This window comes from Macaca thibetana, chromosome 4, assembly GCF_024542745.1.
Source record: "Macaca thibetana thibetana isolate TM-01 chromosome 4, ASM2454274v1, whole genome shotgun sequence".
In the NCBI taxonomy this organism is placed as follows: Eukaryota; Metazoa; Chordata; class Mammalia; order Primates; family Cercopithecidae; genus Macaca; species Macaca thibetana.
The window spans coordinates 113,332,735-113,358,250 of NC_065581.1; the positions used below are offsets into that span (position 1 = coordinate 113,332,735).

At 43.2% G+C, this 25,516-nt stretch overlaps 1 protein-coding gene and 1 non-coding gene across 5 annotated transcripts in view; both read right to left on the reverse strand.

Moving 5' to 3' along the window:
* MTHFD1L (methylenetetrahydrofolate dehydrogenase (NADP+ dependent) 1 like) overlaps positions 1–25,516 on the reverse strand; it is a 232,082-nt gene that overhangs the window by 160,006 nt on the left and 46,560 nt on the right. For 3 of the 4 annotated variants that reach the window (XM_050786245.1, XM_050786246.1, XM_050786247.1), the window contains exons 9-13: positions 19,586–19,677; positions 15,848–15,945; positions 11,887–12,060; positions 2,727–2,863; positions 926–972 (exon numbers count right to left, since the gene is read on the reverse strand). In XM_050786245.1, coding sequence (XP_050642202.1) covers positions 926–972; positions 2,727–2,863; positions 11,887–12,060; positions 15,848–15,945; positions 19,586–19,677 — 548 coding nt within the window. The remainder of the gene's footprint in view (positions 1–925; positions 973–2,726; positions 2,864–11,886; positions 12,061–15,847; positions 15,946–19,585; positions 19,678–25,516) is intronic. The other variant, XM_050786249.1, reaches the window with a different exon arrangement.
* On the reverse strand, positions 344–448 carry LOC126953999 (U6 spliceosomal RNA). The gene has a single exon (XR_007725464.1). It is a non-coding gene; the product is annotated as a U6 spliceosomal RNA (small nuclear RNA).

Consider the following 25,516-nt stretch of genomic DNA (forward strand, 5'->3'; position numbering starts at 1 on the left):
TTGACGCGGTAGAAAGAAGGCAGGCGGGGACCTGCGGACAGGGAAGCAGGAGCAGCCGCCCACGAGGACCTCCTGTGCTGTGCTGGAGGGTGACAGGCAATGGCAGAAATGACAGAACAGGAAAGTGACCTGCTCAGATTTGGGTTTTGGAAGATTGCCCAGGCCCTGAATGATGAGGTGGATGCAGACAGTGGAAATGAAAAGAACTGGTCCCTGGTTAGTTACAGGCGACAAAGAAGAGGTTATGCGGAACGAAGGGGGAGTTCTTAGAGAAGTGGGAATTAACAACGTCAGGTCTTTTTGCCCATTTTCCTCTGGAACTCTTTTATTTTGGAGTCTTTCGTTTTTAATGGGACACTTCACAAATTTGTGTGTCATCCTCGTGCAGGGACCATGCGAATCCTCTCTGTGTCATTCTAGTTTTAGTATCTGTGCTGCCGAGGCACACACTGGAGCCTGAACTGACAGAGGGGAAGCGTGAAGTCTTCGTGAACTCGGCAGTACAGCAGATGATCGAGAGAGGCACAGACCCACATTCTCTCATCCAGACCCGCAAGACCAGCAGGGTTTTAGGGTTCAGAATATTTTGGAGTTTAGGAAGGCAGTATGATTTACATGTAGTTTATTTGGAAAACACCCCAAGCAGGGGCTAGGTCAGCACCTGTTAATCAAAAAAAATTTTTCTACAGCAATGTATGTGAATATTCACGCCAAGTAGCACATACAAAATCCATATAATTATAGCTCATCACAGTCAATACTAGGGTTTGCCACTGCGTGAGTTATGCAAACATTTTGGGGTTTCAGAGCCTTAAGGACTTTGGGATCGTGGAGGAGGGTCTGTGGGCCTGTGTGGATGGGAGCGGAGACAAGATGTCAGAAGGAGACACAGTGATAGCTCACCGGCATCTCTTCAAGGTCTTACCTCCTCCATGGGGATGACCTGGGCGTATCCACCACCCGCGGCTCCTCCTAAACAACAGAGCAAGCGGCATTTCAAACGGGTCACCAAGTACAGCTGCCACGATGGACACAGCCCAAGGGACACAGCTCCCCAAACCCAACAGAGAGGCGTCACACCCAAGATGAAGTAACAAAAAGCAGTGAGAGACACTAATGGTTATATCCAAGCAGAATAGAAAAAAAAAAAAAAAGTTGACACTTTAACTATACCTCTGTTTCTTTGCTTAAAAAAAAAAAAAGGTAAAAATAGAGCAGATGTCATTACTGTAAAACATACCAGGATATGAGAATATTTTGTTAATTTATTATTAGATCTCTGTGACTATACTTTATCTAAATCAATTGTACATGATTTCATATCTGAGAAAACTTTGTTTAAAAAAAATACACTGTAGCTGGGCGAGGTGGTTCATGCCTGTAAACCCAGCACTTCAGGAGGCTGAGGCGGGTGGATCACTTGAGGTCAGGAGCTCGAGACCAGCCTGGCCAAAACAGTGAAACCCCATCTCTATTAAAAATACAAAAATTAGCTAGGCATGGTCACGGGCGCCTGTAGTCCCAGCTACTTGGGAGGCTGAGGCAGGAGAATCACGTGAAACTCGGAGGCAGAGGTTGGAGTGAGCTGAGATTGCACCATTGCACTCCAGCCTGGGCGACAGAGCGAGACTCTGTCTCAAAAAAAAAAAAAAACAAAACAAAAACCCACCGCATAACCACCTCAAATGAATAAATTATAAGCTTCAATTTATTTCAGATAATAGTATGTGAGATTTGTCATGCTGCACAGCCCTAAAAATGTTGGTTGTTAGAGTAAAAGGACTCCTCTTTCCTAAAGCAGTAACAGCACCGCCCATGTGTGTATCATTTGGCAGTAGCCCTCATTCTTTACCTGCTTTCTCATTTGATCCTCTCAACAACTGGGTGAGCCTGGTGCCGCTCTCAGCATTTTGGACTTTTAGAGATGCGGCTCCGAGAGGCTGTGACTGGCTCAAGTGGTCAAGGGTCACATCGCGGTAGGAAACACAGCTGTGACCAAAACCTCAGCCTCCTCACCCCAACCCTAGTGTTCATTCCGCTACACGAAGCATGACACTCTGAGTTATCAGTACTTAACGAGATACGTTTTTAATATGTGTAACAGTAATAGAAATATAATATTCTTAAAAAATCATGAAGTGCCAAAGACAAACTGTAATTGCAGCAATAAATACCATTGTAAAGTGAGTTAAGGAATGATTTCATGATAAATCAAGGAAGAAAGAGTAACAAATGGGAAAGTGCCAGATCCCAGCCCAACCACAGCCAAAGAGGAATTTCATCACAACTCGCCGTCCACAGCCAGTCCGTCTCCAGAGAGCTCTGCGGGCCCCACACAGCAACTCCAGTGAGCCGAGACTAAAGCAGAGGGAAAGACCTTTTCCGAGACTGGGATGATCAAACACTGATATGGATGGCCGTGTTTCAAGATCACTTGGCAAAGAAGGTCCTGATGAAATGGGAGACTGCACTGAGGTGGGAGCCTTGAGCAACACAGCCTCAGGAACCGGCTCCCGAGGCGTCCAGTGAAGCCCTGGCAGCTCCCACTGCTCACTTCCATGCCAGAGGGACCAACGTGGGGCGACCACTATGTACTGAGTGCGCAGCGAAGAAATGTATCAAGTCCCCTGAAAAGTCTTAACTCTTTATCTGTTGACAATGTTCTTTTTACAATTTGCTCCCCCCAACTTTGCCCTGAAAAGTACACTAGTTGTTAAAGACAGTACCTTTCACTCCAAACGTTGGTCCTTGGGAAGGCTGCCTCAGACAGGCAAAGGAGTTGACATTCAGGTGTGCAGTCAGCGCCTGCACAAGCCCAATGGTAACTGTGCTCTTCCCTTCTCCAAGAGGGGTGGGTGTAATCCTGAGTCCGGGAGGAGAAAGTGAATTTTATAATATTTCCCAGACAATCAATGCAAAACCAGCCTAAGACACTAGAATCAAATCTGGGGGTGCTCATTCCAAAATGCACTCCAGAATTTAATTTCTCAGGCTATTATGGTCTACCCCATCACACAGGCCAGGCATAAGCTAAAGTCAAGATACAGACACACCTTTACCAAGAGACCAAAAAGGAAAAGTTACTGGGCAGTGCTAATAACAACATCAATTTCAAGAAAGGCCATAAAACCATTTGTCAAAATGGTTTAAATAATTAAGCTGATGGTGGCATATCTTGCCAATGAGTATGTAGCACTTGTTCTTCCTGAGCCATTTATTGGGGCAGGGTGTGGGCACAGGGCCTATGGTGTGGGCACAGGGCCTAGCTCAATGGTCCTTGGGTGAGTAGGGCACTGCCAGACTCTCAGGATTAGAAGGGACCCTGAAGTCCCCACTTGTCCTTCTCCTTCCAGATATCCCTGCCCAGGGCTTCTCCCTGCCATGCTTGAACACACATGGTGATAAGGTCATGACCTCCGGGGTGGCCCACTCATTTCCAGACAGCTGTTATAGTTCGAAAGTTCTTTGTTCTAAAGAGAAGGCATCTGCATTCTTGTTGTGTCCTACCTCTTGGAGTCTACACACTAAGCCTGATCCCTTTCCATATGACAGTCCTTCAAATAGTAAAAAAGTCCACAGCCCCTGTGCATACTACGGCGGAAACTTCTGCTCTTGAGAAGCTTATTGCTGATGACAACACTTTGCAAAACCAAATGTTCCCATGTTCATAACATCACAGTATTAGGTGTTGAAGAGAGCCTATTACATTAGTAAGTAAGGCCTCATAAAATTGTTCTTTAGAACACCATAAGCATCGTTAAAAATTTTAAAGCCTGTCATTTAGGTTTGCAATTTGGTCTTCCATGAGTTACTGTGAGCCACGCTGTCAAGGATACCCAACCACAACAAATCTAATAGAGTTTTCTAACCTACAAAACCTAGGGATGTAACCGCAAAGAAGGAATGTCTTTAGAGGCGTCATCGCACCCTGCAATTCCATGAGTCATTCATTCAGCAAGTATTTATCAAGTACTGCTATGTGCCAGGCACTGAGCTAGACCCTGGGGACACAATGATGAGCCAGTCAGACTCCATCTCTACCCTCACAAGCTTCCAGCTGATCTGAATACATCAGCAGTTATGATAACTGTGACAAACACTAAGACAGGGAAATAGGGCAGTCAGACTGAATTATGAGGGGACATGGAAAAAGGATCTAACTAGATTTGAACATCTGGGAATGTTTCCTGTAGGAGGTAACATCTTAGGTGAGACCTGACAAATTAATAAATGTTAACCAGATAAAACTCAGAGTGGATTGGGGCAGTTAATAGGAGAGGTGATACGCTTCATATTTATGGGGTTAATTATTTGTACCCTCACTTGATAGATGAGGAAACTGAGGCACAGAGTTTAAGCAACCTGCCCACAGTCACACAGCTAGTAAGCAGCAGAGCTGGGAGGCAAAGCCAGCCATCTGACTTACCCAGGTTCTCCATGGATGGAAATCATAACTATAATTAGCCATTTAAAGCATGGAATGGGTAAGATCACCCAAGGACAGTGCAGCAAGTGACAAAAGGGATAAGGACAGAAGAGTTCAGTACATTTGCTTGTAATGAGTTGTCAGAAGAAGAGAGTCCAAAAGGAAACTAGGAAGGCATAGTATAAAATAAGAGAACCCGGCTGTGTGCAGTGGTTCATGCTTGTAATCCTAGCACTTTGGGAGGCCAAGGTGAAAGGATTGCTTGAGCCAGGGAGTTTGAGACCAGCCTGGGTAATATAGTGAGACCCTGTCTCTAAAAATACAAAAAATAAAAAATAAGAGGACCCTGGAGAAGAAGGCCGAACATGATAGGAAGTCTCAGAAGGAGGCCAAGGATAAGACTGTTTCCAGAACAGGAAACTCAAACGCCACCGAGGCAGGAAGCAGGATGAGGACCGAGAGTGGTCGGTGGATTCAGCAAGAAGGAGGTCGCTGGTACCTGCTGTGGCCAGGAGCTGGTGAGCCTATCCTGACACCGCTGCATGGAAGAAACCTAAGACTCCTGAAGCCACACGACCCTGGCTTATCAGTCACCTCTGCATCTGTCTAAATAGCAGATTTGCAGTGGGGTCCACGTGAAGACTGAAAGTTATACAAAGATATTAATACTTCTGCTCGGGGTCAACTTTCTGTTTTCTTGGATACAACATCAACAAGGGCAGTTAAAAGCCCACAGGCATCACAATCTTAGAAGAGTCTGAAAAGAAATTGTGGCATCAAATATGGTGTCATTTAAGTACTGTACTGAGCATTTGTTGTTTGCAAAGGACTAAGTGGTTTACCTAAACTGTGTCACATGAAGGATTACATTTTCATTCCCAAGGATATGCAAGCATAGCTGCCCAGGAAAGCCAAAAGCAGACACGCCCAGAGATGACCTCCTCAAAACTCCAGCTAACCATCCAATTCTTAATTAGAAACACAGGACTGCTCAGCTTTCGGCCAACTAATACAATTCGGGAAAATCACAAAGTAGGAAGTATTTATTGGGAGCAATAAAAGGAGAGCTACAATAAAAAACAACTAATTTCACCTCCTTCCTGCGTTTGGAATCAAAATTTGGTTCAGTTTTTCCCCCAGTATCTTTAGCTCAGATTCCAAATCATCAACAGTGATATAGAAAAGAATGAGCACCAAGGTAATCTAATTTCTCTTTCTTTCTTTCTCTCTTTTCTTTTTTTCTTTTCTCCTTTCTTTCTTTCTTGCTTTCCTCTTTCTTTCTTTATTTCTCTCCTCTCTTTCCTCCTCTCCTCTCCTCTCCTCCCGTCTCCTCTCTTCTCACTGCAACCTCCACCTCCCGGGTTCAAGCAATTCTCCTGCCTCAGCCTCCTGAGTAGCTGGGACTACAGGCATGTGCCACCACACCCGGCTAACTTTTGTATTTTTAGTAGAGATGGGGATTCACCACGTTGGCCAGGCTGGTCTCAAATTCCTGACCCTGTGATCTGCCCGCCTCAGCCTCCCAAAGTGCTAGAATTACAGACACGAGCCACTGCGCTGGGTCCTCTAATTTCTTTTTCTATGGGAGCTTAGAGTTCATAGAGATGGAACTGTGATTTTTGTTCATTACCTTCCTCCACTTCTCCCGGCAGATTTCTGTACTCCCTCCCTGATATCTAGAGCATTGATTACTTGATTATTCTAGAATTTTTCAGATGGCTTCATGATAAGCGTTCTGACGTGCCTGTCTCACCTACCAGGCCACACACTTGCTAAGGTAAAGGACAATGCTCACCCTCTTTGCACCCCGATCACATCACCTGTTCAGGGCACAGACCAGCAAAAAAGGGTTAATGAAATGACGCTTTTTTTTTTTTTTGAGATGGAGTCTCACTGTGTTGCCCAGGCTGGAGTGCAATGGTGTGATCTCTGCTCACTGCAACCTCCGCCTCCCAGGCTCAAGCAATTCTCCTGCCTCAGCCTCTTGAGTAGCTGGGATTACAGGCACCCGCCACCACGCCCGGCTAATTTTTGTATTTTTAATAGAAACCAGTTTCACCATGTTGGCCAGGCTGGTCTCAAACTCCTGATCTCAAATGATCCGCCTGCCTTGGCCTCCCAAATGTTGGGATTACAGGTGTGAGCCACCATGCCCTGCCAGAATGATGTCTTTTTTAAGATGAGTATTATTTATTGGCAGCTACAGAAAGAATTGTCAAAGTACCCGTGACCATTTGGACACAATCTGAAAACAAGTTTGTAATTTACTCAAAGGTCAAAAAGATGGCTTATCCAGAGAGAAGTGGTAAAACTTTGAACTATTCTGAAGACCCAGAATCTTGTTGAATGGTACCACTGCCATTAGCCATAGGCCTAACCATGCACTCCAAAACATATGCTCAAGTAGCATATGAACATAAATCATCCATTCCAGGCAGCTTTAGGGTCTAGGAGGTTTTCAAAGCCTTTTATTATCTAACAGTAAACCCCATGGTGCATTTGGTGATGTTTCTCATTACACTTGACTTAGGTAAACGGTTCAAAGGCCCTGTGGGAAGTGGTTTCTTCTAAATACCTCTGTTTCGTTCTGGAAATAGCACAAATAAAAGAAAATCTCACAGATATTTAAATAGTTACTCAAGGCAGGAAAGCAAAATCTTAGAAAAGTCAGATTATTTTTACGTTGTACCAAAATAAAGGGTTGGTTGAAACATTTTTTAAAAAATCCAATCAGGTATTTGGCCCTCTGCAGAAAAAAAAAAAAAAAAGATGAAATGATGTGAATGATTCAAATTTTTCCTTTTCTTTAATGTGAAATTCAGTCTATTCCGAGATCAGTTTGGGCTTCCTTTTTAGCTGCTCTGTCCAACCAATTCAGGGAAATTCTAGAAACTTCTGCACAGAAATGGGTGCAGGCCTGATGGAGACTGAGATTCAAATGCCCTGCAGCTGCACTCCAAGTCAAGTTCTCAAACAAAATTCCTTTTCATTAGTGTAACTGGGAAAATATGTAAAACTCATGAGTCCCTAAGATTCTTTTGGCGTATTTCCCTGAACAATTCCCAATACTTTTCATTTTGTCAGGCAAAGCAAATAAAGTGATGTGTAGGTGTAAATACCATGCGATGTGTAGTTGATGAAACGCAGATGATTCTGACTGAATAAGAAATCCTAAGGTTTGAAGAATGGCTTTTTAAAAGACTTAATCTGTTCTGCATTTGAGTTATTAATAATAGAAGATTTTTTAAAATCTCATTGTTTTATATTTTAATCCCATTGGTGATATATTTAAATCATATTTCTATATAAATTCAAATATATAATAACAAATATATTGTTATTTAGTTTTATTTAAAAATTACTTGGGTATTTGAATTCTTCTAAAGCATGGAAAAAGATTTATAGTGTTCAGAAAAAAGGACAAAAATGGTATTTATAGCATGATCTCAAAGTGTAAAAAGATGAATGTATAAATAAAATATTGACTTCTGAGAGACTTAGCTATCTCCTTTTTACTTTTCTTTATGTTAAATTTTTTACAATAAGCTAATATTATTTTCAGAATTAGAAAAGACTTATAGAAAAAGGAAATAATTCTCCATTTAAAGGAGGGGTCATTTATATTTTTAAAGAAGTTGCAACAGTGCATATAATGGTTTGATAATGTCACTTCCCCCTAACGCTTGATCTGGTCAAATGTAAAAACATGAAGGTGATTTTTATTTCAAATTAACTTTTCACTTTAGATTACAAATGTTGCTTTAAGCCAGCGCTGCTTTTTGCTGTTTGTTTGTATTTTTTAAAGATCTATGCTGCTCAGACTGGTCTTGAACTCCTGGCCTCAAGTGATCCACCCACCTCAGCCTCCCGAGTAACTGGAATATAGGCACAACCCACCATGCCAGGCCCACTTTAGACTATAGATAAAATATTTGCCTGTGGTCTGAACTGATCTCAATCATTCAGCTATTAAAGGATTAGATACTGATGACAGTTTACAGCCCTAAAAAATATATCATTTGTTGTGTTGGGGAGAAGGAGCTGTTCATTCTTCCCTTATAGAATCCAGTACGGCTATTTCCTAAAACTCTTCAAGCTCTGTCACGAATGCATACATATATCATAATCTTACAAGCACGGTTATTTTTTCCCAATATAGTTAAAAAAAAAAGAAGCCATTTAATTTTGTTCCTTCAAAGGTCTTTGTTAGGTAAAGAAACTTCTATCAGAATTTCAGAAAAAGAATTGTTGATCCCTTGGTGTTTACTCTGTTCTTGAAAATTCATGTTTAATCTTCTTTTTTATTTACAACATGGCAGGCCAATTTCAGCTCAATTATACATATTAATGCTAACAAAGAGCCAATGTGGAGAAATGTTCTACTGGCCATGGACCGCATTGGCTGCAACCCCAGGCAGCCGTGCTAGCTAGCATTCTCCAGCATGAGGCTGGAGGCCCAGCTTTGTTTACAAGTAAGGAGCCTGACAACAATACCATCACAGATTTGTTTTAGAAGTATCAGTTTTGTGTTCCAAGGTAAGGTCAGGGCCATCCATGTCTGGATTTCTGATTTTATTGACAAGCCCCAAATGGAATAAAGCAGAGGGACTGGATAAGAAAATCTGCTGCAGGATTCTTCCTTCATAAACAGACAACACATCCCACCAAGTTTTCCTTAAGTGTTCCTATCTAGACAGGGTGAGAAATCCTGCAAACCCACCTACCAAGATCACCCGAGGCCGGGAAGAAGGGAACCAGTTCCACAAATCAAATGCTGTGTAAAGGTCTTGTCATGGCCACGAGTTTGTTTATTCATTGTAAACAAATATGCATCAAGCATACTGCCATAAAAGCAACCCTGACTAAACTGTGCCCCATACTCGGAGACCCCAGAGCCAATCTAACCAGAGGCAGCTCCTTGCAGGGTTTGGGCCCAGAGGGTGCCTGCAGGTGGAGCCAACCCCTCCCCTCAGCAAGGAACTTTCCCACACTCGATTATGGGGACATTAAGTTTGGGGTTCTAGGATGGAAAGGGCCTCAGGAATCTAACTGCAGTGAGCCTGGAAGCCTGAGGGAGAAGGGTGAAGCCACAGGCAACCAAGGTGTGCAGCAAAGGATGAATTCCTTACAACGCCAACTGCTGAGGGATTCTGAGATGCCCTGGCTGTCTGTCCCTCTTACAAAAATATCTACAGAAGCTGGGCAGGATGGCTCACGCCTGTAACCCCAGCACTTTGGGAGGAGGAGGCGGGCGGTTCCTCCTGACCAGCTGAGGCCAGGAGTTCAAGGCCAGCCTGGCTAACATGGCAAAACCCCATCTCTATAAAAATACAAAAAAAATTAGCCAGGCATGGGGGTGCATGCCTGGAATCCCAGCTATTCGGGAGGCTGAGGCACAAGAATTGCTTGAACTCAGGGGGTGGAGGTTGCAGTGAGCCAAGATCACAGCAGTGCACTCCAGCCTGGGTGACTTTGTCTCCAAAAAAAGAAAAGAAAAGAAAAGCTACACAAAGAGAAGGAGAAAGAGGAGAGGAAAGTGGGAAAGGAGGCAGGAAAAGGGATTTGAAGAAATCACTATATCATTAAAGAGGTGATATTGTTTTGGATGATATTTTTGCTTTATTTGTAGTTATAAATAATTGAACTCACCTCTGGAGATTTTTCCTAAGGAGATAATTAAGCAGATGCACAAATCCACATGCCCAAGGTTGTTAATTCTAGCAGTTTAGAATGACAAAAATTGGGAACACTTTAATTGCCCATCAGTAGAAAATTGGTCAAATAAGTTGTGGAACATCCCTATTCTATGTTCAAATTATTTTTCTGCATCAATGCCCTTGAACGATTAGAAACACTCAGTACTACCAGTGGCTGAGCCAGGGCAGCACTTATTGATGGAACTAGAGGTACCAGAAGATGTGTAAGATGGGATCTCCACCCTCATCCTGGGCATTTTTGCTACTCCCCCAGCCCCTGCTTCCCCAACACGTTTAAGAATCTGGGATGTGGCCAGGTGTGGTGACTCATCCCTGTAATCCTAGAACTTTGAGGGGCCAAGGCAGGTGGATCACTTGAGGTCAGGAGTTCGAGATAAGCCTGGTCAATATGGTGAAACCCCATCTCGACTAAATATACAAAAATTAGCTGGGCATGGTGGTGCATGCCTGTAATCCCAGCTACTCGGGAGGCTGAGGCAGAAGAATCGCTTGAACCCGGGAGGCAGAGGTTGCAGTGAGCCAAGATCACGCCACTGCACTCCAGCCTCGGCAACAGAGCGAGACTCTGTCTCAAAAAAAAAAAAGAAACTGGGATGTGAGTGATAGAATGTTATGTTGTCATGAAAAATGGTAACATAGCTCAATATTCACTCACATGGAGCTCAGTATGCCACATATGCTCGAATAATCAGGTTGCTTACAGAAGAGCATGCGAGCTTGATCTCATGGCTGAGACTCTAGCAGCATCACAACAGTCCTTGCAGGTCAATAGTTGTTTCCTCTGAGTGCTTGGGTTTGGGATGTTTTACTTTTTTACTTCTGTTTTCTGAATTTTTAGAATATTTTTACAATGAAACTACATTGTTTTTATAACCAGAAAAAGAAATAAAGAAAAAAGCACTTATATTAATAATTAAATATGTAAAAACAAATTACCTAGGAGTCAATTTCGGTTACAAGAAATGTCTCTGCCTGACAAACAGGTTTTTGTGCCTGAAGCCTTGGCCTATACATCATAAGCAATAGTCACTGAAATGAAATTTCAAGGCAACAAAGGAATTTATATGGTCTCACGATGTTCCCTCAGGTCACATTGAATAAATATTTGAAATCCCTTGCTTTCTATCATCTTTTCAGCTAGTGAATGTACTTCTTTTTTTAAAAAGAAGAGGAAAAAAGCAAACACTCCTTTTCATAAAAACTATGAATTTGTTTTTTATAAAATAACCAACACAAGTGAAAATGGCTCAACATTAGTTCTGAAATGCAGAAGAAGGCAAATAATGAGCTTTTGTAATGTGAATATATCAGTAAGATCAAGGATATTAACAGGAAAACATGTTTCATACGATTATCTGTACCTTTTCCATTAAAATATTTCAAGTAGAATGCACAAAACAAACTGCTGAGTTCAAAATATTTTACTTTCAATTCCTATCTTGATTTTTATAATGAAAAATGAAATTAAAAAAGCCAAGGGGGAGCAGGGGTAATAACAACATAATATGAGAAACAAAAGAGAAAGCACTGCAACTTGTTTGACTTTATATTTTGTAGAGTTGACTAATTTGCTCTGCACTGAAAATAAAAACTTACCTCACACCAAATAAAGAAATGCCAGATTAAATGGACAAAATGTCAAATGTGAGAATAGGATGGATTGAGGGGTACAAGGACAAGGGTACAGGGAAGAGTTTTGTAAAGATGTCTGCTTGGTCAAGTGGATGTTACATGGTGTCTTACCCAGCAACTAAGACGTATTTCCCATCTGCTTGATTCTTTAACCTTTCTAGCACGGACAAACGTACTTTGGCTTTGCTTTTGCCATAGATTTCAATTTCATCTGCAAGCAATCCAATCTCCTTGGCAAGGACATCCACAGCTTTTGGAGTTTGTCCTCTTGAAATCTCAATGTCACTGAGGGGAAAGACAACACAAAAGAGAGAAGAGGCTTCTCAGCTTAGGTGGTCGTAACTGGAGTGAGAACAGCCTCACATCATGCCAACAATGAAATCAATGCAATTGCTTTGGGGTCCTTTCTCCCAGGCAGTAATAAGCACAACTGCTAACAATTAATGTGTATGAGAAAATGGTGCCTCATGGTAGAAATGCAACTCCAAAAAACTCACAAAGATCTTAAACTTGTGTCCAGGTGGAAGTATAACACCTATGGCATACAGAGAAGAACTGTGTCCAAAGCCCTCCTGCAAGTGTGATTCCACTACAGAGCAAATGCTGTGTGGGCATCACGGTATTCATTAGCCATGAATAGAGGGCCATTGCATAATAATCTCCGACTGGGCTGGCCACATGTTTCTCTTGGCTATTCAAAAATGTGAACACTACTATCACATTAGAGATTAAGTACAAAAAAAAAGAAAAAAATGTGGAAATGCTATTTTGTTTTATCTATGTCCACACTTCCCCTCTCTCTATTTACAGTCTAAAACCATATTTCAAAATATTTTATTAATTACATAACTGTAGGTAAAAGGACCTAGTGCCCTGAGCCCAAGTTCAGACAGGAAATTGTAGGCACTCCAGAGTGTCACTGGGCACCTAACTGAACTCTTCTATTTTACTGGCCACCACTGCTTGTCTTACAGGAGTGGTCTGGATACCAGCATGTGTAATGCTCTTCAGGAAGAGCCCCCTCTGGGGCTCACGTGCTCATTTATTTGCTGAGGAGTCAGGCCCTTCATGTGTCTGAGAGTGAGAGATGGAAGGCACACCTGTTCCCTCAGCAGCAAGACTGACCCAGGGAGACCACGCAGCAGGGAACTGCCCTTAAAGGTTGCATCAGAGAGGACAGCTATTCCTTCACTCACCCCAGGACACTTATTTTTGTTGTGATCTGCTTTCTTTCGGTGGGCAGATCAACCCCCTCAGTGGACTTTAGTCAGCCCCTTGGCCCTGTTTCTGTAGCTACAGCAGGCAATCTACCCTCAGTGTGCAGACCACCCTAGACTCTCCTCCAGGATCCTGTGGGGGCCTGACCTGGGGTAAGAGGTAACAGCAAACACACCTCCACCCAGATTTCTCCAAAGGGCACCACAGAAACTAGGAGTTCAGGTAATCCCCCCCACGGGCCGCTGAGTATCCCTTTCCAGGCCTCCACCCATCCAACCTTTCCTTTCTAGCCTCCTACTTTGTTTTGCCTTCCTGGCCATAACTTTTTTTCTGTCTCTCTCTTCCCACAATCTCCTAAATTGAAGAGCTTAATCTTGAAAAATGTGTAAGCTTTTGGCAGGCCGCAGTGGCTCACACCTATAATCCCAGCACTTTGGGAGGCCAAGGCGGGAGGATCACTTGAGTCCATGAGTTTGAGACCAGCCTGGCCAACACAGCAAAATCCCGTCTCTACTAAAAATACAAATAAATTAGTCAGGTGTGGTGGTCGCACCTGTAGTCTCAGCTACTCGGGAGGCCGAGGCAGGAGAATCACTTGAACCCAGGAGGTGGAGGTTGAGGTGAGCTGAGATCACACTACTGCACTCCAGCCTGGGTGACAGAGGGAGACTCTGTCTCAAAAAACAAACAAACAAACAAAAACAAAACAGGCCGGGCATGGTGGCTCATGCCTGTAAGCCCAGTACTTTAGGAGCACAGGAGGGCAGATCACTTGAGATCAGGAGTTCGAGACCAGCCTGGCCAACATGGTGAAACCCTGTCTCTACTAAAAATACAAAAATTAGCCAGATGTCCTCGCTTGAACCCAGGAGGTGAAGGTTACGGTGAGCAGAGATCAAGCCACTGCACTCCAGCCTGGGCAACAGAGCAAGGCTCTGTCTTAAAAACAAACCAAACCAAACACCTGTAAGGTTTCCTTTTTACTAAAGGGTCATAGAGACACCATCGCGATTTTTTGGGTGATTTATAAACTACTCAGCCTGCTTCTGTTTGCCCAGTGGGTCTAGAAATCAATGATTTCAAAGTAAATTCTTCTTGGGGGAGAAAAGGGTTTAATTATTCAACCAAATTACTGGTTAAACAAGATGAATTTACTTTGAAACTTTGGTACACAATTTGGTGAAATCTATCTTAATCTTTTTTACCACTTTGTAGGTAGAAATTATTGATTTGCTTTCAAAATCTAAGGTCTTATAACAACATAAATAACTCTAAAATAAGATATTTTATGAAACAGATTGCACAAGCCCAGGGATGATATTACAGAAATAACATTCCTCATTGCAACTTACATAATTAATGAATACAGAACATAACTGAGATGTTTTGTCTATTGCAGGGATGAAAACATGTCCAAGAGGGTCACACCCTCCTGGTGGGTAGAATTGAACCAGGGTGTTCATCTGACTGCCCAAGGAAATGGAGTTCAATTCTATAAAGCAACTGGTTATCAGGCAAAAAATGAGTCAGGCTCGGTGCGGTGGCTCATGCCTGTAATCCCAGCACTTTGGTAGGCCGAGGTGGGTGGAATACCTGAGGTCAGGAGTTCAAGACCAGAGCAAGACTCTGTCTCAAAAAAAAAATAAAAAGAGTCAGTTACCAGAGGGATTTTATCTCCTCTGCACTGTGTGCATTCCAACATTGCTAGATGAGATTACCTGGGGATGCACACCTGGCACTATGCACACCTGGATAATGGGGGTGGGGCCAATTTCTTGGAGTGGGACAGACACAGATGACTCATCATCAGGCTGGAAAATGTGGCTGTCTATTTCAGATGTCATCCCTACCCAATCCTTCTAAACCACATGCTGAGACTATGACCTACAGTTTATATTTCCAAATTTACAGATAAAATATGTAGCTTAGACTTCATCAAAGAGCACGCTGAGGAAAATACCCACCTAGACGAACACAGACTATCCTATCAGATTGTTCTGAAGAAAGCTGAGCTCAGTTGCCACGTGGAATGTTTGGTTTGGGTGATCATTTATCCCCAGAGTAGAAACCTACATGGCCCTTAAGACCAGGCGGATATATATGCGTTGGGCATTTCTGACACAGAAAAGCATATTCCAAATATTACATTACCATATTTTATCAGATTTAAAACCATGACTTCATGGACCATTAAGAAGAAAAAACACTGCCAGGCCAGGCATGGTGGCTCACGCCTGTAATCCCAACACTTTTGGAGACTGAGGTGGGCAGATCACCTGAGGTCAGGAGTTTGAGACCGGCCTGGCCAAAATGGCGAAACCCCTGTCTCTACTAAAAATACAAAAATTAGCTGGGTGTGGTGGCGTGCACCTGTAATCTCAGCTACCCGATCCGGGGGCTGAGGCAGGAGAATCGCTTGAACCTGGGAGGTGGAGGTTGCAGTTAGCCGAGATTGCGCCACTGCACTGCAGCCTGGGCAACAGAGCAAGACTCCATCACAAAAAAAAAAAAAAAAGAAAAAACCCACTGCCATTAAATATAGGAAACATCATTGAAATTAAATTAGTTAATATAAATTAGTTTTAAAACATCATTAAAAAACTGCCATTTAATATAGAAAATATGGAAATTTTTAAAATATGCCTTTTTAGAACTGACAGAACACAGTAATACATTCATTAGATTTAATTTTGGAGAATTTACAATAGAGAAAATAGGGTGGCAATTTAATGAATAGAGAAAATTATCTACTATCAAAACCACAGTAGCATGAGTTGTGCTTCTCCCTCATGACTAACTGGGTCTAAGGCACTGTGCTGAGCTGACATCAGTATAAATAAATCACCAGTGTTACCTTGGCACAGGGGAGAGAGGCTGAAGTTTCAAGCAGTGAAGTCTCCACCGCCTGTGCTGCTGTTCACGAAGCCATCTCCTTCCACTACTGACCATATTCTTCACAGGGAGAGGGAGGAAAACATGTCAGAATTGTAAAAGCTGACAGGGCACGCACTTAAACCATGGAAATACTGTTTCTGGATGTTACAAAACAAGATTTTCCAGTTGTACAATAAGCCAAGGGGATATTAGGAATATTTTTATTCACTTGTAACTAGGTTTGTAGGTTTTTCTTAAAAAGGAAAATGTGAAAACCTGCATGCCTAGTTAGAATATACAACTATTCAATACCGTACTGAAGAGTTTGATAGTATTAAAAGAAGCTGCTTTGTTTCTTAAATATGAACGCATGAACTGGATGATCCAGCTTAATTCTATAGTTCCCTTGCAGACTATTAGCTCTTCATACTTACAGCAATGAATCTGAGAATGTTTTTTACAATGTACGTCCAGGGTTATATCAAGTCACAGGCCAGAACTTCTGACTATGTTCATTGTTTTTGTTAAATTTAAAAAAGAAAAACAGGAAAATGTGAGAAAATACACTATTAAAAAATCCAGGTGTGGTGACAAGCACCTATAATCCCAGCTACTTGGGAGGCTGAGGTGGGAGGATTGTTTGAGCCCAGAAGTTTGAGGCTCCAGTGAGTCAAGACCACACCACTGCACTTCATCCTAGCTGAGATTCTGTCTCTTTAAAAATAAATGAATAAAGAGGCCAGGTGAGGTGGCTCATGCCTGTAATCCCAGCACTTTGGGAGGCCGAGGTGGGCAGATCTTGAGGTCAGGAATTCAAGACCAGCCTGGGCAACATGGTAAAACCCTGTCTCTATTAAAAATACAGAAATTGGCTGGGCGCGGTGGCTCACGCTTGTAATCCCAGCACTTTGGGAGGCTGAGACAGGCGGATCACAAGGTCAGGAGATCGAGACCACGGTGAAACCCCGTCTCTATTAAAAATACAAAAAATTAGCCGGGCGCAGTGGCGAGTGCCTGTAGTCCCAGCTACTCAGGAGGCTGAGGCAGGAGAATGGCCTGAACCCGGGAGGCGGAGCTTGCAGTGAGCCGAGATCGCGCCACTGCACTCCAGCCTGGGCGACAGAGCGAGACTTCATCTCAAAACAAAACAAAACAAAAAATACAGAAATTAGGCCAGGTGTAGTGGCTCACACCTGTAATCCTCTTTGGGAGGCTAAGGCAAGCAGATCACCTGAGGTCGGGTGTTCAAGACCAGCCTGACTAACATGGAGAAACCCCGTCTCTACTAAAAATACAAAATTAGCTGGGTATGGCGGCGCATGCCTGTAATCCCAGCTACTCCAGAGGCTGCGGCTTGAACTCGGGAGGTGGAGGTTGCGGTGAGCCAAGATTGCACCATTGTGCTCTAGACTGGACAACAAGAGTGAAACTCCATCTCAAAAAAAAAAAAAAAAAAATTAGCCAGGTGTGGTGGCATGTGCCTGTAATCCCAGCTACCCAGGAGGCTTGAACCTGGGAGGTGCAGGCTGCAGTGAACTGAGATCGTGCCACTGCATTCCAGCCTCGGTGACACCTGTCTCAATAAAATAAATAAATCAATGAATGAATAAATAAATAAAATAGATTAAGTGTTCACAAAAGACATCATGTACATGGATAAACTTATACTGAATAGGTTCGTCATCTGATTTAGAAAAGAAAAATGAAGAAAATACAAGACTGCATGAATGATCAGCTTGGATGCTCAGCTTCCAAATACCATCCTTCTGTAGTTGGTATAAAAGAACAAGCAAATTGAATTACTGAATAGTGCTATGTATGCATATAAATTATAAGTAAATGAAATAAAAATAAATAAAATTTGGCTTTGATGGAAATGTAATTTATAATCCTTACAAAAATGTATAATGACCCATTTTGAGGTAAAGAGTTTCAGTTGTGTATTACCCTGTACAGAAGAAAGATATGAATTAAATGTCACTGCCAGAGGCCACCGTTACTGCAGGCTCCAGCACTATGAGAACACTCAGCTTACATGGTGGAACACTGGTGACCTTCGCCTTTAGGTCACACAGGTGGTGATGGTTTGAAAATGCCTACAAATACTTTAATACTCCTGTCTTGAAGAGGTGAGGACAATTCTCCTTCTCTTGAATATGAACCGGACTTAGTGATATACTTCTAACAAACAGGATAAAAGGAAGTGGCGGCACATGATGTCAGAGCCTAGGTCATCCATACTGCAAGACTCCTTCTGGATTGCTCATACTGGGGGAAGTTAGCTGCCACACTGTGAGCAGCCCTACAGAGAGGTGGACATGATGAGGAAGCAAGGCATCTGCTGATGGCCAATGAGGAATGAAATACACATGCCCACAGCCATGTGAGTATGCCATCCTGGAAACAGATCCTCCAGCCCCAGTCAACCCCTCAGATGATTGTAGCCCCAGCTGACATCTTCACTTCAAATGCATGAGAGATCCTGAGCCCAAACCATCTGATATAGTTTGGATGTGTGCCCCTGCCCAAATCTCATCTTGAAATATAATCCCCAATGTTAGACGTGAGGCCTGGTGGGAGGTGATGGGATCACAGGGGCTGGTTTCTCATGATGGTTTAGCATCATCCCCCTTGGTAGCATCCTTGTGATAATGAGTGAGTTCTCATGAGATCTGGTCATTTAAAAGTATGTAGCACCACCCCCTTACTCCCTGTTCCTGTTCACACCTTGTGAGATGCCTGCTTTCCCTTCACCTTCTGCCATTATTGGAAGCTTGGAGAGGCCTCTCCAGAAGCAGATGCCTGTGTTATGCTTCCTGTAAGGCCTGCAGAACTGTGAGCCAGGTCAGGCGCGGTGGCTCATGCCTGTAATCCCAGCACTTTGGGAGGCCGAGGCGGGTAGATCACACAAGGCCAGGAGTTTGAGACCAGCCTGGCCAACATGGTGAAACCCTGTCTCTACCAAAAATACAAAAAATTAGCTTGGTGTGATGGTGCGTGCCTGTAATCCCAGCTACGCAGGAGGCTGAGGCATGAGAATCGCTTAAACCCGGGAGGTGGAGGTTGTAGTGAGCCAAGATTGCACCATTGCACTCCAGCCTGGGTGACAAAGCGAGACTCCATTTCAAGGAGGAAAAAAAAAAGAACGGTGAGCCAATTTAATCTGTTTTCTTTCTAAGTTAACCACAGTCTTGGGTATTTCTTTTCTTTTCCTTTTTTTTTTTTGGTCTCCCTCTGTCACCCAGGTTGGAGTTCAGTGGTGCAATCTCAGCTCACTGCAACCTCTGTCTCCTGGGTTCAAGCAATCCTCCTGCCTCAGCCTCCCAAGTAGCTGGTATTTCTTTATAGCAATGCAAGAATGGACTAACATACCACCTAATCTGTTAATCTACTGCCAAATCTCTGATTTGAAGAAACTGTGAGAAAATAAATGCCTTGCTGCTCCAGTTATTAAATTGTGAGATAATTTATTACACAGCACAAGATAACATACACACAGTCCCCAGTATGGATCCCCACCCCACACATGCCATGTGATCACAGGCAACTCACTTCGTTTTTCAAAATCACTATTTCTTCATTTATCAAATGGGCCTAACACTCTGTGTATGAAGTGTTTAACACTGTACCTGGTAAACAGAAACCACTTGTAAACTGTTAGCAACTATTAATCAAACTTCCAAACTCAAGGTTTCTCAGACAGCCATGTCGAACAAACCTGAATTCGCAGAGCTGCAGCAAGGAGACTCACATCATCTTCCTCAATGAGTCCACCAAAATGTATTCTCGGAGAGCCACACCCAACCTTCCCTGTAAACAATTGGAGGGAAAAAAAGACTTTCAGCACATTGTCATTTCTAATCCATTAATCCTTGCAAACAGCCAGCACACTGAATAATGGGCTCATTTTTCATCAAGGAAGTTAGGATGTCAGGGCATGGCTGCAGGTTGGTCACCTCTGGTACAGCCCTGGGACCCTCCACTGGGCCTGCTTCACATTTTACATTAGAGAAATGGCCATCTGGCCAGGTGCAGTGGCTCACGCCTGTAATCCCAGCACTTTGGGAGGCCAAGGCAGGTGGATCACCTGAGGTCAGGAGTTCAAGACAAGCCTGGCCAACATGGCAAAACCCCATCTCTACTAAAAATACAAAATCAGCTGGGCATGGTGGTGTGCACCTGTAGTCCCAGCTACTTGGGAGGCTGAGGCAGGAGAATTGCTTGAACCTGGATGGTGGAGGTTGCAGTGAGCCAAGATCATGCCACTGCACTCCAGCCTGGGTGACATAGCAAGACTCCATCTCAAGAAAAGAAAAAAAAAAGTCATCTAAGTTATTAACCTGCGATAAATGGATTTTAAAAATGTAATGAAGCACACCACGTGCTTTGGAAAATCATACCTCACACTGAGCCAGGAAGAAACATCTAGACACACTATCTCTTCACACAAGCCCAAGTATCACTGTGATTTTTAAAATATGGCATAATTAGAGATAGAAATAAATAGCTCAAGAGAATTCATAGTGAACATTTAAAACATTTAATGTGGATGCAACATAGACTGCAGATTAGGCCACAGAATTCAGAGTCAGACTTGCATTAAAAGCATAGCTCTTCCTCTTGCTAGAAATTGTGATGTTGGGCCTGTTAATTAATGGGAGTAATATCAACCTCCTAAAATTTTGTGAAAATGAAATATGATAAGGTACATAAAGTTCTTGGCATATAGTATGTAGTTTAAACTATTAACATGAGAATAGGGCTCAGAAGAAAGGAACAGGGATGTACATTCCACAGCATAATCTGTCAGAATGACTTCATATCCTAATCTTTAGATTTTTTGACACAGTGGGCTTCATCTTATTAGAATGATCTATTTTTTTTTTTTTTTTTGAGATAGAGTCTCTCTCTGTTACCCAGGCTGGAGTGCAGTGGCATGATCTCAGCTGACTGCAACCTCCGCCTTATTAGCAGCTGGGATTACAGGCACCTGCCAACACTCCTGACTACTTTTTGTATTTTTAGTAGAGACGGGGTTTCACCATGTTGGCTAGCATGGTTTGAAACTCCTGGCCTCAGTGATCTGCTCACCTTGACCTCCCAAAGTGCTGGGGTTATAGGTGTGAGCCACCGTGCCCGGCCCAGAAGGCTCTAAAATCTTTACTGTACAGTATGTAGAAAAATAGAAGCACTTTCACTAGTGGATGCAAAGTGTGAGAAGGCGGATGAAAACATTCATAGGGTAAGACTGGTCAAAGTGTTACATGAGAAATCAGACTTTTTCGATAATTTAAAAATTCTCTATCATAGAAGTGATAGAACCGGCTAGGTGCGGCGGCTTACGCCTGTAATCCCAGCACTTTAGGAGGCCGAGGCGGGTGGATCACCTGAGGTTAGGCGTTTGAGACCAGCCTGACCAACATGGAGAAACCCCATCTCTACTAAAAATACAGAAGTAGCTGGGCATGGTGGTGCGTGCCTATAATCCCAGCTACTCAGGAGGCTGAGGCAGGAGAAATGCTTGAACGTTTCTCTTGAACATTTCTCTGAGGCAGAGGTTGCAGTGAGCCGAGATCGTGCCATTGCTCTCTAGCCTGGACAAGAGCAAAATACCATCTCAAAAAAAAAAAAAAAAAAAAAAAAAAGAGAAGTGATAGAATCAATTTTTCATCAAAACTAAAAAATTGCATTTTAGGGTATTAATGTTAGGGACTACCTGATTATCAACATAGAAAGATGTTGATAAGAATTCCACTTCTGGCAGGGCATAGTGGCTCACGCCTGTAATCCCAGGACTCTAGGAGGCCGAGGTGGGAGGATCACCTGAGTTTAGGAGTTCGAGACCAGCCTGGCTAACATGGTGCAACCCCATCTCTACTAAAAATACAAAAAAAAAAAAAAAAAAAAAAAAATTAGCTGGGTGTGGTGGTGCACATCCGTGATCCCAGCTACTAGGGAGGCTGAGGCAAGAGAATCGCTTGAACCTGGGAGGTGGAGGTTGTGGTGAGCCGAGATTGCACCACTGCACTCCAGCCTGGGCAACAAGAGTGAAACTATCTGGAGAAAAAAAAAAAAAAAAAAAAAAGAATTCTACCCTCACTTAGAAAATTTATAAAAGTAAACACACATGTAAAATGCTTTAGCCTGCATCCTCCCTTAGAGAAAAGAAATATTTCTAACAGCAACATTTTTGAAGACACTATTTTCTCCTTCTTTGGATCACTCTACTCTTAAATTGTATTAGGGTGTTGGGTAATCATATAATCATATCCCTTGGGTATTATTTAAAGATTAGAAACACTTCAGCTTTATGAATCATATTTAGGCAAAAGCCAAGAGTCTAGAGGATGAGAGAGATTTGCTGTGTTTTGTTTTAATCACTAGAGATCTGTACTTAAGATCTTGTCCAACTACTACATAAAACAAACAGGCCTCTCTCATTCCTCTATTTTAAGTGATGGAGAAATAAGAAAAAGCATCTGAATGCGGTGGCTCACGCCTGTAATCCCAGCACTTTGGGAGGCCCAGGCGGGTGGATCACTTGAGGTCAGGAGTTCAAGACCAGCCTGGCCAACAAGGTGAACCCCGTCTCTATTAAAAATACAAAAAAACGTTAGCCAGGCATGGTGACAGACGTCTGTAGTCCCAGCTACTCAGAGGCTGAGGCCAGAGAATTGCTTGAACCTGGGACCCGGAGGCTGCAGGGAGCCAAGATCATGCCACTGTACTCCACCCTGAACAACAGAGTGAGACTTCATCTCAAAAAATCTAAAAAAGAAAAAAGAAAAAGTAACATTCCAGAAGCTGGTATTAACTTATAAATGCATATTCCCAGAATTTAATCACAAATACCCTTGTGAATGAAGAATATTTCACTTCCAAGTTTACAAGATAAATAAGTCCTGGTATCGTTTCAGTCACTTACGTAGCATAGAACTTAGCAAAAGTGTGGATATTTTATTTTGAAAAGCTATATGATTCCTGATACGTCTAAAGCTTTCAGGGATGTATAATCTTTTGGCTTCCCTGGACCACACTGGAAGAAGAAGAATTGTCTCGGGCCATAGCCACACGTAAAATACACTAACACTATGATAGCTGATGAGCTAAGGAAAAAAAAAATTGCAAAAAAAAAAAATTTCATGTTTTAGGAAAGTTTATGGATTTGTGTTGGGCTGCATTCAAAGCTATCCTTGGCTACATGCGGCCCACGGGCTGTGGTTTGGACACGCTTGGTCTAAACCATCTCACAAATTTCAACAAGCATAATGAGCCACGTAAGAAGATATAATTAACAAAACCAACTCTATGAAAGGGTCTAGCTCAAGATGGCAGGTGGTACACACAACACTACCCTCTATTTCTAGTCAAAAGTCCATTCAAAGTGAGTAAAAGATATGTTAAAATCAAGCAAGTCCATAAGAGTTAAAAGGGTACCACAAATGACATTTGAGAAATTTGTGGAAGAGACAGGTAAGTAGGGTCGGATTGAGTAACCATGGCAGAGGAATTTAAAACGCCCCAAAATAACAAAAGCCTGAGATGAGGAAGAACCATTTCTTCTTCGTGGACCCTGGATAAGCCTAAAGCTCACAGTCAACAAATATCGAAAGCAGGAATGAATAAAAACTAGGTTCTTGAAACACCAAAGGCTGTCCACCGGCAGCTAGGTAAGGTGACTTCATTCACATACAGTGTTGCTTTCTGATTATTACTGTTATTATTTTTTGAGACAGGGTCTTGCTCTGTTGCCCAGGCTTGAGTGCAGTGATGTGATCATGATCATTGCAGCTTTGACCTCCCAGGCTCAAGCAATCCTCCCACCTCAGCCTCCTGAGTAGTTGGGACTGCAAAGGTGTGCCACCACACCTGGCTAATTTTTAAGTTGTTTTATAGAGACGGGGGTCTCACTATGTTGCCCAAGCTGGTCTTGAGCTCCTGGGCTCAAGCAATCCTCCTGCCTTGGCCTTCTGATTTTTATGTACAGTAGGCTAAGGTTCGCTATCCGCAAAGTTAACTTTTGATCCTTTTAGTTACTTTTTTTTAATTACAAGCAATTAAAATTACAAGTAATTAAAAACAATACTTTTTTTTTGAGATAAGGTCTGGCTCGATCCCTCAGGCTAGAGTACAGTGGCACCATCTCAGCTCCCTGTAACCCCTGCCTCCCAGGCTCAAGCCATCTTCCCACCTCAGCCTCCCAAGTAGCTGGGACTACAGGCGCATGCCACAATGCCTGGCTAATTTTTGGTTTTTGTTTTTGTTTTTGAGATGGACTGTTGCTCTATCACCCAGGCTGGAGTGCAGTGGTGCAATCTCAGCTAACTGCAGTCTCCGTCTCCTGGGTTCAAGAGACTCTTCTGCCTCAGTCTCCCATGTAGCTGAGACTACAGGCACATGCCACCACGCCTGGCTAGTTTTTGTGTTTTTTTTGTAGAGGCAGGGTTTCACCATGTTGGCCAGGCTGGTCTCAAACTCCTGACCTCATGATCTGCCGGCCTCGGCCTCCCAAAGTGCTAGGATTACAGGCATGAGTCACAGCACCTGGCCTTAATTTTTGTATTTTTTGTAGAGGCAGTTTCACCATGCTTCCCAGGCTGGTCTTGAACTCGTGAGCTCAAGCAATCAGCCCACTTCAGCCTCCCAAAGTGCTGGGATTACAAGTGTGAGCCACCAGGCTCGACCAAAAACAACACAATTTTAAAACACAACTTAAAAATAACTCTGGCCTGGACTCAGATTTTCTAATTCAGTTTTAAGATTGCATTGAAGCTGGGTGCGATGGCTCACACCTGTAACCCCAGCACTTTGAGAGGCCAAGGCAGGAGGATTGCTTAAGTCCAGGAGTTCGAGAGCAGCCTGGGCAACTTGGTGAAACCTTGTCTCTAGAAAAGGTACAAAAATTAGCTGGGCATCGTGGCATGTGTCAGTAGTCCCAGTTACCTGGGGGCTGGGGCAGGAGGATCACTTGAGCTCAGGAGGCAGTGGGCCTGTAGTTGCGCCACTGCATTCCTGCCTGGATCACAGAGCAAGACTCTCTCAAAATATAAAATAACATAAAAATAAGTTCTGAATCCAGAGAATCTGAAGCAATAAGACTGGCAACTCAGAATCAGATATACATTTTTAATAAATTTCATGGCTAAAGAAAATTGAGAAAGGGAATCATTATTTCACTCCCTGCCCGTGTAGAGGCAGGACTCCATCTGAAGGTTGTCTACAGTCTGGGCCTGGGTAATATCCTGGGATCACAGTCCAACAAGGATCTCATCCCAAACCGTGGATGGGTCTTTTCACTTCCCAGTAAACACTCATCTAACTCTTGATTTCTCTAGGGACAAGTCAATGAATCACTTTAAAAGATGGCCATTCTGGCCGGGCGTGGTGGCTCAAGCCTGTAATCCCAGCACTTTGGGAGGCCGAGGCGGGTGGATCACGAGGTCAGGAGATCGAGACTATCCTGGCTAACATGGTGAAACCCCGTCTCTACTAAAAATACAAAAAACTAGCCGGGCGTGGTGGCGGGCACCTGTAGTCTCAGCTACTTGGGAGGCTGAGGCGGGAGAATGGCGTGAACCCGGGAGGCGGAGCTTGCAGTGAGCCGAGATCACGCCACTGCACTCCAGCCTGGGAGACACAGTGAGACTCC